Below are 19,297 nucleotides of genomic sequence, written 5' to 3'. Positions count from 1 at the left end.
CTCCTATATAAATGGTAGATCATTATTATTATTACTGAAACCGGACCCAAGTGGTATATATAAAGATCCAGTCCATTTAAAAAATTGGAGACCTCTTACACTTCAGTGTTGTGATGCAAAAATCCTAACGAAATGCTTGGCGCCTAGAATTCAAAAAGTATTGTCAGATATTCATCCTAATCAGACAGGTTTTTAAAAGGCCGATACATTGGAGATAATATAAGACAAGTACTGGAAACAATAGAATACTATGAAATATTGGGGACACCGGGTCTGGTTTTCTTAGCTGATTTTGAAAAGGCTTTTCACAAAGTACGACTGGAGTTTATACAGTGGGGCAAAAAAGTATTTAGTCAGCCACCAATCGTGCAAGTTTCTCCCACTTAAAAAGATGAGAGAGGCCTGTAATTTTCATCATAGGTACACTTCAAATATGACAGACAAAATGAGAAAAAAAATCCAGAAAATCACAAATAACAAAAGTTTATCTCAATACTTAGTTATATACCCTTTGTTGGCAATGACAGAGGTCAAACTTTTTCTGTAAGTCTTCACAAGGTCACACACTGTTGCTGGTATTTTGGCCCATTCCTCCATGCAGATCTCCTCTAGAGCAGTGATGTTTTGGGGCTGTTGCTGGGCAACACGGACTTTCAACTCCCTCCAAAGATTTTCTATGGGGTTGAGATCTGGAGACTGGCTAGGCAACTCCAGGACCTTGAAATGCTTCTTACGAAGCCACTCCTTCATTGCCCGGGCGGTGTGTTTGGGATCATTGTCATGCTGAAAGACCCAGTCACGTTTCATCTTCAATGCCCTTGCACTCAAAATCTCACGATACATGGCCCATTCATTCTTTCCTTTACACGGATCAGTCGTCCTGGTTCCTTTGCAGAAAAACAGCCCCAAAGCATGATGTTTCCACCCCCATGCTTCACAGTAGGTATGGTGTTCTTTGGATGCAACTCAGCATTCTTTGTCCTCGAAACACGACGAGTTTAGTTTTTACCAAAAAGTTATATTTTGGTTTCATCTGACCATATGACATTCTCCCAATCTTCTTCTGGATCATCCAAATGCTCTCTAGCAAACTTCAGATGGGCCTGGACATGTACTGGCTTAAGCAGGGGGACACGTAGTGGCGTAGTGTGTTACTGATGGTAGGCTTTGTTACTTTGGTCCCAGCTCTCTGCAGGTCATTCACTAGGACCCCCCGTGGGATTTTTGCTCACCGTTCTTGTGATCATTTTGACCCCATGGGGTGAGATCTTGCGTGGAGCCCCAGATCGAGGGAGATTATCAGTAGTCTTGTATGTCTTCCCCTTCCTAATAAATGCTCCCACAGTTGATTTCTTCAAACCAAGATGCTTACCTATTGCAGATTCAGTCTTCATAGCCTGGTGCAGGTCTACAATTTTGTTTCTGGTGTCCTTTGACAGCTCTTTGGTCTTGGCCATAGTGGAGTTTGGAGTGTGACTGTTTGAGGTTGTGGACAGGTGTCTTTTATACTGATAACAAGTTCAAGCAGGTGCCATTAATACAGGTAACGGTTGGAGGACAAGAGGAACCTCTTAAAGTTACAGGTCTGTGAGAGCCAGAAATCTTGCTTGTTTGTAGGTGACCAAATACTTATTTTCCACCATAATTTGCAAATAAATTCATTAAAAATCCTACAATGTGATTTCTGGATTTTTTTTTCTCATTTCGTCTGTCATAGTTGAAGTGTACCTATTATGGAAATTACAGGCCTCTCTCATCTTTTTAAGTGGGAGAACTTGCACAATTGGTGGCTGACTAAATACTTTTTTGCCCCACTGTATATAAATGCCTAGAATATTTCAATTTTGGGGAATCTCTTTTAAAATGGGTTAAAGTTATGCATAGTAACCCTAGGAGTAAAATAGTAAAGCATGGCTACATCTAAAAAAGTTGAAAACTATCTAGAGGTGTAAAACAAGGTTGTCCACTATCGGCATATCTATTTATTATTGCCATCGAAATGTTAGCTGTTAAAATGAGATTAAGGAATGGCTTAAAAACTAAGGTGTCATTCTACGCTGATGATTCATGTTTTCTTTTAAAACCATAATTAGAATCTCTCCATGGCCTCATAGAGGATCTAGATACTTTTGCTATCCTCTCTGGATTAAAACCAAATTATGATAAGTGTACTATATTACGTATTGGATCACTAAAAAAATTGTAGTTTACCAATTAAATGGTCTGACGGAGATGTGGACTTACTCTGTATTCAAATCCCAAAAGAAAAAAATGATCTCACTCCAATACATTTTTATAGAAAGTTAGCTAAAATAGATAAGATCTTGCTACCATTGAAAGGAAAATACCTGTCTATTTGTGGAATAATCACCCTGATTAACTCTTTAGTCATATCACAGTTTTACTATTTGCTTATGCCTACACCTAGTGACCTGCTTTTTAAATGATATGAACAAAAAATATTAAATTTGATTTGGAATGCAAGCCAGACAAAATTAAAAGGGCCTATTTATATAAAGAATATGAATTCGGAGGGCAGAAATGATTAAATATTAAAGCATTAGACCTCTCACTAAAAGCATCAGCCATACAAAAGTATGAGCAAACTGGTTCTCTAGTAAATTGGTAGGAATGTCTCATCCTATGTTCAAGAATGGCCTTTCCCTCTTTATTCAGACTACACCTGCTCACTTTTGGTTGTTTGAAAAGGAAATAATCTCCAAAATATCGTTATTTTTTAAACAAGTCTTTGAAAGTTGGTTGCAATTTCAGTTTAATCCACCTGAAAAGACAGAACAAATAATACAACAAATATTGTGGTTAAACTCAAATTTACTATTTTCGAAGAAATTAAAAATACATTTAAAAAAAGGTATAATTTTAGTGAATGATATCATAAATAGGACTGGTGGAGTTATATCACACATGCAGCTAACACAGACATATGGAAATGTATGCTCTACCCAAAATTACAACCAACTAATTGTAGCATTACCACAAAAATGGAAGAGGCAAGTAGAAGGGGAAAAAGGTAAGGAGCTTGTATGTCGGCCCTGTATTAAATAACACATTGTTAAAGAAAAGTGTGATAAATAAAAACATATACCAATTTCATTTAAGGACCAAAAAACTGACAGATGTGCCATATAAATTGCAAAATAGCTGGGAAGAGATTTTCGATGTACCCATTCCATGGCACATGGTTTATGAATTGATACGCAAAACAACACCGGATTCAAAACGTCAAATTTTTCTATTTAAATGACTATACAGACTTCTTGCAACCAATATAATGTAATATATCTGGGGGATACAATCTTCCCAGCTCTGCAGATTTTGCTGTGAGGAGGCAGAGTCATTAGATCATTTATTTAGGTATTGTCCATATGTAGCTCATTTTTGGTCACAGGTCCAGGAATGGCTGAAGAATTGAAACATTTGCCTAGAACTAACACTGCAGATAGCAATACTGGGTGATTTGAAAAGCCATAGTCAATCAATCAATAATATAATAATTATTTTAACAAAAATGTTTATTTTTAATTTACAATCTGTAGAAGCTATGAGAATAGGGCGGCAGGGTAGCCTAGTGGTTAGAGCGTTGGACTAGTAACCGTGAAGGTTGCAAGTTCAAGCCCCCGAGCTGACGAGGTAAAAATCTGTCGTTCTGCCCCTGAACAGGCAGTTAACCCACTGTTCCTAGGCCGTCATTGAAAATAAGAATTTGTTCTTAACTGACTTGCCTGGTTAAAAAAAATAAACAAAATAAACAAAAATAGAAAGGTTCAGTACTTTTGTGAAGCATCACAGGACAGTTGAAAAATATATGGCAAATAGAAATCCAAAATGGATGATGTTGAGAGGTTGAATGGAGCTGAAGGGTGGGACTAATAGCAATATAACCAATGTAAAACATACGGGGTCTGTAAAATGTATACAGGTTCAGAAATGTTGTGAAATAGCACAGTTACAAATAGAAATCAAACTGGATGGACATCAGAAATAGAGGAATGACTAAAAACAAACAAAATATAACTATTGTAAAATAGATTGTGTCTGTAAAATGTTTATAAGATGTATAAACTGAAGGTAGTAGCCTAACTGTTTATTAGTTTACTCTAATTGGGGGAAGGGTGGTAGGGTTTGCCGGGAATAATAAAGGTATATTCAAAAAAAAAGTATGTATATCTATATGGGTTTGTGTATGTATATATGTGTATATGTATGCATATGTGTATGTATATAGATATATAGATATATTTACCCCTCAAAATATATGGGGGATTGGAAATGATGCAGACAATTACATTGATGGAAGCATCAATCTTTCCGCAATATTAAGCTGATCCACCCCTTAAAAATAAAAAAAATGGCTACCCTGACAATTTGCATTGACCATCTTTTTATTTGTGCTGACTCTATGCACACTCATTGGACTCTACCCACACACTCACGCATACTACACTGACACTCAAACACACACAAGACTACATGTGCTCACGCACACAAATCATACATACACGCATGCATATTGACTACATAAACACAAACACACTTTCACACTCTTCACATATGCTACCGCTACTCTGTTTATTATCTATCCTGATTGTCTTGTCACTTTCATCCCTACCTACATGTACATATTACCTCAACTATCCTGACTCAGTACTGGTACTCCTTGTATATTGTCTCATTATTGTTATTTGATTGTGTTACTATTTCCATTCTTGATAAATTTGTCTTACCTTTTAACTCTGCATTGTTGGGAAAGGACTCGGGATTAAGCATTTCATGGTAAAGTCTACACCTGTTGTCTTCAGCGCATGTGACAAATAAAAATGTATTTGATTTGATTATTTTCACAATTTTGAAGTAGTCAACTGCGTGGGGCTTCCTATAGGTTAAGGAATGATTCCACATAATTCCAACCAGGTCATCTGGAAGGATCAGCCAATGAATTGTACTCTTGAGCAAACATTCCATAACTGCAGGTGGCAGTAAATCACCAACCAACTCCAGGTGGCAGTATAGACCTTTTCAGTTTGTTAACCAACTCATATAAGCAGTAGTAGAAGAAAAGGAACTACTTCAAAATGTAGATGGCTTCAATAGCACTACCGGTTCTCTCACAGAAGCCATAATATGACAGCTACAATGTTGAGTCCTCTGTAACTATCTCTATGGTGTGCACTTGGCTCAATCACTCCCCCTCGTGGTGGAAACATCCTCTATAGGTCAGGGTTTTCCAACAACTTTGGTTCTGGAAAGCTACTGGGTGTGCAGGGTTTCATTCCAGCCCTGCAGTAACCCACCTGATTCAGTCAATTATGGTCCAGAGAGAAGATGGTGTATAGGGACATGGGAATAATATTGCTTTAGTTTTATTTAACTAGGCAAGTCCGTTAAGAACAAATTCTTATGTACAATGGCGCCTACTCTATAAGGCCATTCAATTACAAATCAATGATTCTGATGATGAAATACATGTAGAACATCTAGCAATTCATTGGAAGTTATCTGAATACGTGGAGTGTTGAGTTGGCTTTGTTTTGGTACATTAGATGCGGAGAATGAACTATTTCTAACATCTCTGTTCATACATTGAACAGTATTGCAGTGCCATAAAATGCATTAAAAACCTATATAAGCTGATGAAACTAACGAAATCTTGGCCCCTTTGAGCCAACATGGCGCCAAAATTGCCAACTTGAAGCAGCGGGTAATGCAGCAAATATTTTTTACACTGCTTAATTTAAGTGATAAAACATAATTCCATTACATACAACAAGGGGTAATCAAATATCCAATCAAATGAAACGTAAACATACAGACAATACTTTTTACTTAGATTTTGAACAGGCAAAAACAGCAGTCTACCTACAATGAACTTGCCAGGACCCCACCCACTCCCCTCTGATCATGGCAGATGCGGGAAGTTACCAAGCCGGTTTCGGTATGTACGTTTACATTCATTTAATGTTAGCAAAACATTCTGTAAGGTGTCACCGCTAGATACTATTTGTCAGAGGTTGCACCACAAATTGTTTGTAAGTTTGCACGTATTCTGACGCGAACTAACTAGCTAGGTTATCCTGTGTGCTAGCAAGCTAACCAATGAAGTCTGCAGTTATTCTAACGAAGATATAGCACGTTAACTTAAACATCACACAGAGCAAAACCAACACGTAGGGTGTCAACTTCTGACACGTAATTTAATTAGCTAAAGTATAGCTAACCCTTCGGTTTTAAGTTGCCAGCTAGCTGACCATAACGGATTTTATTGAAACAATCCGGAAGTCCTGTCAAGTTGCTCATTGGATATTTCTCCCTCTAACAGCCACGCTGAGCGCTCTAATTGGTTAGAGTTATTGGCGCAGTGTTTACAATCACGACAGGTGTACTAATTGCACAGCTAATTTTGGGCCGATTAGAATTAAGATATAATGCCCGGGGCTGTGTGTTATATGGCCATTATAAACTGCGTGGTTCGAACCCTGAATGCTGACAGCCATGGCATATCAGACCTATACCATGGGTATGACAACATTTATCTTTACTTCTTTAATTACGTTGGTAACCAGTTTATAATAGCAATAAGGCACCTCAGGGTTTGTGATATATGGCCAATATAACATGGCTAAGGACTGTGTCGTGCATAAGAACAGCCCTTAGTTGTGGTATATTTGCCATATACCACACCCCCTCGTGCTTATTGCTTAAATATACCGCGACTTTCAGCCAATCAGCATTCAAAAACAAATTATAAACTGGGTGGTTCGAGTCATGAATGCTGATTGGCTGACAGACATGGTATATCAGACCGTATACCACGGGTATGACAAAACATTTATCTTTACAGCTCTAATTACGTTGGTAACCTGTTTATAATAGCAATAAGGCACCTTGGGTTTGTGATATATGGCCATAAACCACACCTTCTCGGGCCTTATTGCTTAAATATACCACGACTGTCAGCCAATCAGCATTCAGGGTTTTAACCACCCAGTTTATAATAGAAAATATACAGCTATACTATCTCAAACACATAAAACAGGGAAGGCAACAGCATTACTTGCATGGCTACCAGTCTTTCAGTCTCAGCACTGATACAATACAGATCTCCATTGACCCTGTTCTCTTTCCTCCTACTACTCTCCCTCATCCTTCTCTCCTTTCCCCCTCTCTCCAAACTAAACTGTCCCTCTCCTCTCCAGGCCCCAGGATGTGGCAGCACTGTGCCCTGCTCCTGTCCCTGTCCCTGCTACCAGTGGTATCTGGAGAAGCTGACTCCAAGGCTGTCACCACCAGTCTCACCACCAAGTGGGCCTCTACCCCTCTGCTGCTGGAGGCCAGGTAACATTATGCTCAACACAAACACAAGATAAAACACATCCTTTCTTTCTCTTCACCCCCTCTTTCTCTTCATACCCCCCCACCCCCTCTTTTTCTCAGTGAGTTCCTTGCAGAAGAGAGTCAGGAGATGTTCTGGGATTTCGTCGAAGCAAATCAGAACATCAAAGGGGAACATGATGGTAGCCTTAATGTTTTATTTCACTGATAATGTTGATTAATGTAGCACTTGGTCTCTGGAAGATATATTAAAGTGTTGTTCTGTTACAGATACAGACCAGGCGTACTACGACCTGATCGTGAAGAGAGCCAGTGCTCTGCTCAGCACAGTCCAACTCAACATGCTCAAGTTCTCCCTCTCTCTCAGGGCCTACTCTGCTACTGTACACTCCTTCCAACAAGTAATATTACTACAATACTACTAGATGACTACCCTCTCCCTCTGTGTGTGTGTCATCACTGTTTCTCCCTCTCTCTCCTGTAGATAGCGTCCAACGAGCCCCCGCCCTCCGGCTGCTCAGCCTTCTTCAATGTCCACGGAGAGAAGTCATGTGACACGGAGAAACTGTCTGCACTGATGGAGACCGCAGCAGAACGGTACAAACACACTGGGAGACACCCACACACAAACTGTGAATATCCACTTTGATTGATAAAGACCTCTGTTGAAGTGATAATAATTCATTAAATAGTCCTTATCTCATCCCTCTTTGTCCCAGGCCCAAGCCCTACCTATTCAAAAGCGATCACAGGTTCCCGGGATCAAATCCCGACACTCCGGTTGTTATCCTGTATGCCGAGATTGGAAGTTCGGATTTCACAATGTTCCATCAGCTGATGCTGTCCAAAGTCAACAAGGGACTGGCCACCTATGTGCTTCGTCACTACCTGGCTGTAAGAAAAACACAGGAATACACATGATGGGAAACATAATTAAGACATCATTTCGTGTTCATCTTTTCCTCTTTCTCTCGTTGCCAGTCTCCCAGCAGTCGTAGAGTGTATTTGTCTGGTTATGGAGTGGAGCTGGCCATCAAGAACCAGGAATACAAGGCTAAGGACGATACACAGGTCCAGGGAGCGGAAGTGAATGCTACACTGATGGGGGAGAATGACCCAGTGGATGAGGTCCAGGGATTCCTCTTTGGAAAACTGAAGTAACCAACCTACCAAAAATGAAATGCTATTCCACAAACCCACTCTGCTTTGGAGCGTTATGGGTGGAGAAACTTCTTTCCCTCTCTTCTTCCCTCTCATTTTCCTCTCTGTACCGCTCCTCTCCCTCTCCAGGACTCTGTACCCTGAGTTGAAGGAGCAGCTGAAGGAGCTAAGGAAACACCTGGTGGAGAGCACCAATGAGATGGCTCCCCTTAAAGTCTGGCAGATGCAAGGTGGGCGGGACTTTATTTTTTCTTTGCCTCTCTTCTCCTCCATCAAGACAACTGTAACTACAGTAATCATCTCCTTTTCCCCCCACTATATATATATTTTTTCTCTTCATGTGTCAGATCTGAGTTTCCAGACTGCAGCTCGGATCCTGGCTGCTCCATCTTCAGATGCTCTGAACGTCATGAGAGACCTCAGTCAGAACTTCCCTACCAAGGCTAGGTAAACACACACACACACACACACACACACACATGTTTTTTGATATCTCTGTGTAGTGTGTGATTCTGGTGGTTTCTCTCCCCTTCTCAGGTCGATCACTCAAACAGTGGTCAGCTCTGAGATACGTAAAGAGATGGAAGAGAACCAGAAGGTAAGAGCTCAGTCATCCATAGCTCTCCTTCCCTGTCTCACTCTACTAGCCATTAACATGTAATGACTGTACCGCTCTTCTTCTCTCCAGTTTTTTAAGGGAACTCTGGGATTGCAGCCTGGAGACTCTGCTCTATTCATCAACGGACTACACATAGACCTGGACACACAGGACATATTCAGGTACACACACACAGACACCTACAGACACACACACACACACACACACCTTCAGACACAGACACACACACACCTTCAGACACAGACGCACACACACCTTCAGACACAGACGCACACACACCTTCAGACACAGACACACACACACCTTCAGACACAGACACACACACACCTTCAGACACAGACACACACACACCTTCAGACACAGACACACACACACCTTCAGACACACACACACCTTCAGACACAGACACACACACACCTTCAGACACAGACACACACACACCTTCAGACACAGACCACACACACCTTCAGACACAGACACACACACACCTTCAGACACAGACACACACCACCTTCAGACACAGACACACACACACACCTTCAGACACAGACACACACACACACCTTCAGACACAGACACACACACACACCTTCAGACCAGGACACACACACACACCTTCAGACACAGACACACACACACACCTTCAGACACAGACACACACACACACCTTCAGACACAGACACACACACACACCTTCAGACACAGACACACACACACACCTTCAGACACAGACACACACACACACCTTCAGACACAGACACACACACACCCTTCAGACACAGACACACCACACACCTTCAGACACAGACCACAACACCTTCAGACACAGACACACACACACAACACCTTCAGACACAGACACACACACACACAACCTTCAGACACCACACACCCACAACCTTCAGACACAGACACACACACAACACACCTTCAGACACAGACACACACCACACCTTCAGACACACACACACACACACCACACACACATCTTCAGACACACACACACACACACACACATCTTCAGACACACACACACACCCACACACACATCTTCAGACACACACACACACACACACACACATCTTCAGACACACACACACACACACACACATCTTCAGACACACACACACACACAACACACACACATCTTCAGACAACACACACACACACACACACATCTTCAGACACCACACACACACACACATCTTCAGACACACACACACACACACCATCTTCAGACACACACACACACACACACACATCTTCAGACACACACACACACACACACACATCTTCAGACACACACACACACACACACACATCTTCAGACACACACACACACACAACACACATCTTCAGACACACACACACACACACACACACATCTTCAGACACACACACACACACACACACACATCTTCAGACACACACACACACACCACACACACATCTTCAGACACACACACACACACACACACCACATCCTTCACACACACACACACACACACACACACACCTTCAGACACACACGACACACACACACACACACACCTTCAGACACAGACACACACACACACACCTTCAGACACAGACACACACACACCTTCAGACACACACACACCTTCAGACACAGACACACACACACCTTCAGACACAGACACACACACACCTTCAGACACAGACACACACACACACCTTCAGACACAGACACACACACACACCCTTCAGACACAGACACACACACACCTTCAGACACAGACACACACCACACCTTCAGACACACACACACCTTCAGACACAGACACACACACACCTTCAGAGACAGACACACACACACCTTCAGAGACAGACACACACACACACCTTCAGACACAGACACACACACACACCTTCAGACACAGACACACACACACACCTTCAGACACAGACACACACACCTTCAGACACAGACACACACACACCTTCAGACACACACACACCTTCAGACACACCACACACCTTCAGACACAGACACACACACACACACACACACATCTTCAGACACAGACACACACACACACACACACCTTCAGACACACACACACCTTCAGACACACACACACCTTCAGACACAGACACAGACACACACACACACACACACATCTTCAGACACAGACACACACACACACACACACATCTTCAGACACAGACACACACACAACACACACACCTTCAGACACAGACACACACACACCACCTTCAGACACAGACACACACACACCTTCAGACACACACAACACCTTCAGACACAGCACACACACACCTTCAGAGACAGACACACACACACACACACACACATCTTCAGACACACACACACACACACACACATCTTCAGACACACACACACACACACACACATCTTCAGACACACACACACACACACACACACACACACACATCTTCAGACACACACACACACACACACACATCTTCAGACACACACACACACACACACACACATCTTCAGACACACACACACACACACCACACACACACACCTTCAGACACAGACACACACACACACACCTTCAGACACAGACACACACACACCTTCAGACACAGACACACACACACCTTCAGACACACACACACCTTCAGACACAGACACACACACACCTTCAGAGACAGACACACACACACACCTTACAGACACACACTTCAACACAGACACACACACACCTTCAGACACAGACACACACACACCTTCAGACACACACACACCTTCAGACACAGACACACACACACCTTCAGAGACAGACACACACACACCTTCAGAGACAGACACACACACACACCCTTCAGACACAGACACACACACACACCTTCAGACACAGACACACACACACACCTTCAGACAGACACACACACCTTCAGACACAGACACACACACACCTTCAGACACACACACACCTTCAGACACACACACACCTTCAGACACAGACACACACACACACACACACACACATCTTCAGACACAGACACACACACACACACACACCTTCAGACACACACACACCTTCAGACACACACACACCTTCAGACACAGACACAGACACACACACACACACACATCTTCAGACACAGACACACACACACACACACACAATCTTCAGACACAGACCACACACACACACAACACCTTCAGACACAGACACACACACACACACCTTCAGACACAGACACAACACACACCTTCAGACACGACACCACACCTTCAGACACACAGACCCACACACACACCTTCAGAGACAGACACACACACACCTTCAGAGACAGACACACACACACACCTTCAGAGACAGACACACACACACACACACCTTCAGACACAGAAACACACACGCACCTTCAGACAACAGACACACACACACACACCTTCAGACACAGACACACACACACACCTTCAGACACAGACACACACACACACCTTCAGACACAGACACACACACACACCTTCAGACACAGACACACACACACACCTTCAGACACAGACACACACACACACCTTCAGACACAGACACACACACCACACCTTCAGACACAGACCACACACACCTACAGACACACACACACCTTCAGACACAGACACCACAACACCTTCAGACACACACACACCTTCAGACACAGACACACACACACCTTCAGAGACAGACACACACACACCTTCAGAGACAGACACACACACACACCTTCAGACACAGACACACACACACACCTTCAGACACAGACACACACACCTTCAGACACAGACACACCTTCAGACACAGACACACACACACACACACACATCTTCAGACACAGACACACACACACACACACACACATCTTCAGACACAGACACACACACACACACACATCTTCAGACACAGACACACACACACACACATCTTCAGACACAGACACACACACACACACATCTTCAGACACACACACACACACACACACACATCTTCAGACACACACACACACACATCTTCAGACACACACACACACACACACACATCTTCAGACACACACACACACACACACACATCTTCAGACACACACACACACACACAACACATCTTCAGACACACACACACACACACAGACACACACACACACACACACACATCTTCAGACACACACACACACACACACACACACACACACACACACCTTCAGACACAGACACACACACACACACACCTTCAGACACAGACACACAGACACACACACACACACCTTCAGACACAGACACACACACACCTTCAGACACACACACACTTCAGACACAGACACACACACACCTTCAGACACAGACACACACACACCTTCAGACACACACACACCTTCAGACACAGACACACACACACCTTCAGACACACACACACCTTCAGACACAGACACACACACACCTTCAGAGACAGACACACACACACCTTCAGAGACAGACACACACACACCTTCAGAGACAGACACACACACACACCTTCAGACACAGACACACACACACACACCTTCAGACACAGACACACACACACACCTTCAGACACAGACACACACACACACACCTTCAGACACAGACACACACACACACCTTCAGACACACACACACCTTCAGACACAGACACACCTTCAGACACAGACACACACCTTCAGACACAGACACACACACACACACACACATCTTCAGACACAGACACACACACACACACACACATCTTCAGACACACACACACACACACATCTTCAGACACACACACACACACACATCTTCAGACACACACACACACACACATCTTCAGACACACACACACACACACATCTTCAGACACACACACACACACACACATCTTCAGACACACACAACACACACACATCACGACACACACACACACACACACAGCATCTTCAACACACACACCATCACCCACACACACACACACACCTTCAGACACAGACACACACACACACACCTTCAGACACAGACACACACACACACACCTTCAGACACAGACACACACACACACACCTTCAGACACAGACACACACACACAACCTTCAGACACAGACACACACACACACACCTTCAGACACAACACACACACACACACTTCAGACACAGACACACCCACACACACCTTCAACACAGACACACACCACACACACCTTCAGACACAGACACACACACACACACCTTCAGACACAGACACACACACACACACCTTCAGACACAGACACACACACACACACCTTCAGAACAGACACAACACACACACACCCTTCAGACACAGAGACACAACACACACCTTCAGACACACACACACACACACACACACACACATCTTCAGACACACACACACACACAACACACACACACACACACACACACACACACACATCTTCAGACACACACACACACACACACACACACATCTTCAGACACACACACACACATTCAGACACACACACACACACACACCTTCAGACACAGACACACACACAACCTTCAACACAGACAACACCAACACCTTCAGACACACACACACACACACACACACACACACATCTTCAGACACACACACACATCTTCAGACACACACACACACACACACATCTTCAGACACACACACACACACACACATCTTCAGACACACACACACACACACACACACACACACATCTTCAGACACACACACACACACACATCTTCAGACACACACACACACACACACATCTTCAGACACACACACACACACACACACCACACACACATCTTCAGACACACACACACACACACACACACACATCTCACAGACACACACACACACACACACACACACACATCTTCAGACACACACACACACACACACACACATCTTCAGACACACACACACACACACACACACACATCTTCAGACAACACACACACACACACACACACATCTTCAGACACACACACACCACACACACACACATCTTCAGACACACACACACAACACACACACACATCTTCAGACACACCACACACACACACACATCTTCAGAACACACACACACACACACACATCTTCAACAACACACACACACAACACACATCTTCAGACACACACACACACACACACATCTTCAGACACACACACCACACCACACACATCTTCAGACACAGACACACACACACACACACACACACACACATCTCAGACACACACACACACACACACACACACATCTTCAGACACACACACACACACATCTTCAGACACACACACAACACACATCTTCAGACACACACACATCTTCAGACACACACACACACAACAATCTTCAGACAACACACCACACACAACACACACACACACACACACACACACACACACACATCTTCAACACACACACACACACACACACACATCTTCAGACACACACACACACACACACACACATCTTCAGACACACACACACACAACACACACACATCTTCAGACACACACACACACCAACACACACTCTTCAGACACACACACACACACACACACCACACATCTTCAGACACACACACACACACACACACACACACACATCTTCAGACACCACACACACACACACACACACACACATCTTCAGACACACCACACACACACACACATCTTCAGACACACACACACACACACACACATCTTCAGAACACCACACAACCACACACATCTTCAGACACACACACACACACAACACATCTTCAGACACACAACACACCACACACATCTTCAGACACACACACACACACACACACATCTTCAGACACACCACACACACACACACATCTTCAGACACACACACACACACACACACATCTTCAGACACACACACACACACACACATCTTCAGACCACACACACACACCACACATCTTCAGACACACACACACACACACCACATCTTCAGACACACACACACAACACACCACATCTTCAGACACACACACAACACACCTTCAGAGACAGACCACACACACACTTCAGAGCACAGACAACACCACACACCTCAGACACAGACACACACACACCTTCAGACACAGACACACACACACCTTCAGACACACACACACCTTCAGACACAGACACACACACACCTTCAGAGACAGACACACACACACACCTTCAGAGACAGACACACACACACACCTTCAGACACAGACACACACACACACCTTCAGACACAGACACACACACACACCTTCAGACACAGACACCACACACACCTTCAGACACAGACACACACACCCTTCAGACACAGACACACCACACACATCTTCAGACACAAGACACACACACACACACATCTTCAGACCCACACACACACACACACACACACACCTTCAGACACAGACACACACACACCCTTCAGACACACAACACACACACCTTCAGACACAGACACAACACACACCTTCAGAGACAGACACACACACCACACCTTCAGACACAGACACCACCACACACCTTCAGACACACACACACACACNCACACATCTTCAGACACACAACACACACACACACACACAATCTTCAGACAAACACACACACACACACACATCTTCAGACACACACACACACACAACACACACACACCTTCAGACCCACCACCAACACACACACATCTTCAGACACACACACACCTTCAGACAACACACACACCCTTCAGACACCACACACCTTCAGAACACACACACACCTTCAGACACACACACACCTTCAGACACAGACACACACACACCTTCAGACACAGACACACACACACCTTCAGACACAGACACACACACACCTTCAGAGACAGACACACACACACCTTCAGACACAGACACACACACACACCTTCAGAGACAGACACACACCCCTTCAGACACAGACACACCACACACCTTCAGACACAGACACACACACACCTTCAGACACACACACACCCCTCAGGACACAGACACACACACACACACAACTTCAGACACAGGAACACACACACACACACAATTTCAGACACAGACACACACACACACACCTTCAGACACAGACACACACACACCTTCAGACACAGACACACACACACCTTCAGGACACAGAACACACACACCTTCAGAGACAGACACACACACACCTTCAGACACAGACACACACACACACTTCAGAGACAGACACACACACACCTTCAGACACACACACACCTTCAGACACAGACACACACACACACACACATCTTCAGACACAGACACACACACACACACACATCTTCAGACACAGACACACACACACCACACATCTTTCAGACACACACACACACACATCTTCAGACACAACACACACACACACATCTTCAGACACACACACACACACACACACACACATCTTCAGACACACACACACACACACAACACACCTTCAGACACACACACACACACCTTCAGACACACACACACCTTCAGAGACAGACACACACACACACCTTCAGACACAGACACACACACACACCTTCAGACACAGACACACACACACACACACACACATCTTCAGACACCACACACACACCACACACATCTTCAGACACACACACACACACACACACACATCTTCAGACACACACACACACACACACACATCTTCAGACCACACACACACCACACAACACCAACACATCTTCAGACCAACACACACACACACACACATCTTCAGACACACACACACACACACACATCTTCAGACACACACACACCACACACACATCTTCAGACACACACACACACACACACATCTTCAGACACACACACACACACACACACACACATCTTCAGACACACACACACACACCACACACATCTTCAGACACACACACCACAACACACACACACAACACACACACACACACATCTTCAGACACACACACACACACACACACACACAATCTCAGGACACACACACACACACACACAACTCTTCAGACACACACACATCTTCAGACACACACACACACATCTTCAGACACACACACATCTTCAGACCACACACACACACACACACACATCTTCAGACACACACACACACACACACAACACACACACACACACACACATCTTCAGACACACACACACGCACACACACACACACACACACACATCTTCAGACACACACACACGCACACACACACACACACACACATCTTCAGACACACACACACACACACACACACACACATCTTCAGACACACACACACACACCTTCAGACACACACACACCTTCAGACACAGACACACACACCTTCAGACACAGACACACACACACCTTCAGACACACACACACCTTCAGACACAGACACACACACACCTTCAGAGACAGACACACACACACCTTCAGAGACAGACACACACACACACCTTCAGACACAGACACACACACCTTCAGACACAGACACACACACACCTTCAGACACAGACACACACACACCTTCAGAGACAGACACACACACACCTTCAGACACAGACACACACACACACACACACACACACACAGACACACACACACACACACACACAACATCTTCAGACACACACACACACACACACATCTTCAGACACACACACACACACACACATCTTCAGACACAGACACCACACACACCTTCAGACACAGACACACACACACCTTCAGACACAGACACACACACACCTTCAGACACACACACACCTTCAGACACAGGACACACACACACCTTCAGAGACAGGACACACACACACCTTCAGAGGACAGACACACCACACACACCTTCAGACACAGACCACACACACCTTCAGACACAGACAAACACACACCTTCAGACACAGACACACACACACCTTCAGACACAGACCACACCACACACACACACACCACACACAGACACACACACACACACACAAACACCACACACACACAACACACACACATCTTCAGACACACACACACACACCACACATCTTCAGACACACACACACACACACACATCTTCAGACACACACACACACACACACATCTTCAGACACACACACACACACACACCTTCAGACACACACACACACACACACACACCTTCAGACACCACACACGCACACACACACACACC

The 19,297-nt window shown here is 44.6% G+C and overlaps 1 protein-coding gene across 4 annotated transcripts in view; it reads left to right on the top strand.

Moving 5' to 3' along the window:
* The first annotated feature begins 5,875 nt into the window (after positions 1 to 5,875).
* The window catches only part of LOC109906742 (UDP-glucose:glycoprotein glucosyltransferase 1), a 28,047-nt gene continuing 14,625 nt past the window's right edge, over positions 5,876 to 19,297 (top strand). Inside the window, exons 1-11 of one of the 4 annotated variants that reach the window (XM_031792599.1) lie at positions 5,876 to 5,953; positions 7,215 to 7,353; positions 7,453 to 7,532; positions 7,621 to 7,751; positions 7,835 to 7,947; positions 8,070 to 8,244; positions 8,332 to 8,507; positions 8,641 to 8,741; positions 8,859 to 8,958; positions 9,049 to 9,109; positions 9,200 to 9,291. In XM_031792599.1, the coding sequence (XP_031648459.1) occupies positions 5,920 to 5,953; positions 7,215 to 7,353; positions 7,453 to 7,532; positions 7,621 to 7,751; positions 7,835 to 7,947; positions 8,070 to 8,244; positions 8,332 to 8,507; positions 8,641 to 8,741; positions 8,859 to 8,958; positions 9,049 to 9,109; positions 9,200 to 9,291 (1,202 nt within the window). In that variant the 5' untranslated portion in view covers positions 5,876 to 5,919. Of the gene's footprint in view, positions 5,954 to 6,426; positions 6,536 to 7,214; positions 7,354 to 7,452; positions 7,533 to 7,620; positions 7,752 to 7,834; positions 7,948 to 8,069; positions 8,245 to 8,331; positions 8,508 to 8,640; positions 8,742 to 8,858; positions 8,959 to 9,048; positions 9,110 to 9,199; positions 9,292 to 19,297 lie in introns of those variants that run through there. The other 3 variants (XM_031792597.1, XM_031792596.1, XM_031792598.1) reach the window with 3 other exon arrangements.

Source organism: Oncorhynchus kisutch, linkage group LG16, assembly GCF_002021735.2.
Source record: "Oncorhynchus kisutch isolate 150728-3 linkage group LG16, Okis_V2, whole genome shotgun sequence".
Lineage (NCBI taxonomy): Eukaryota > Metazoa > Chordata > Actinopteri > Salmoniformes > Salmonidae > Oncorhynchus > Oncorhynchus kisutch.
Note: the sequence above shows the minus strand (reverse complement) of the source record. Positions and strands in the feature narration are given on the sequence as shown.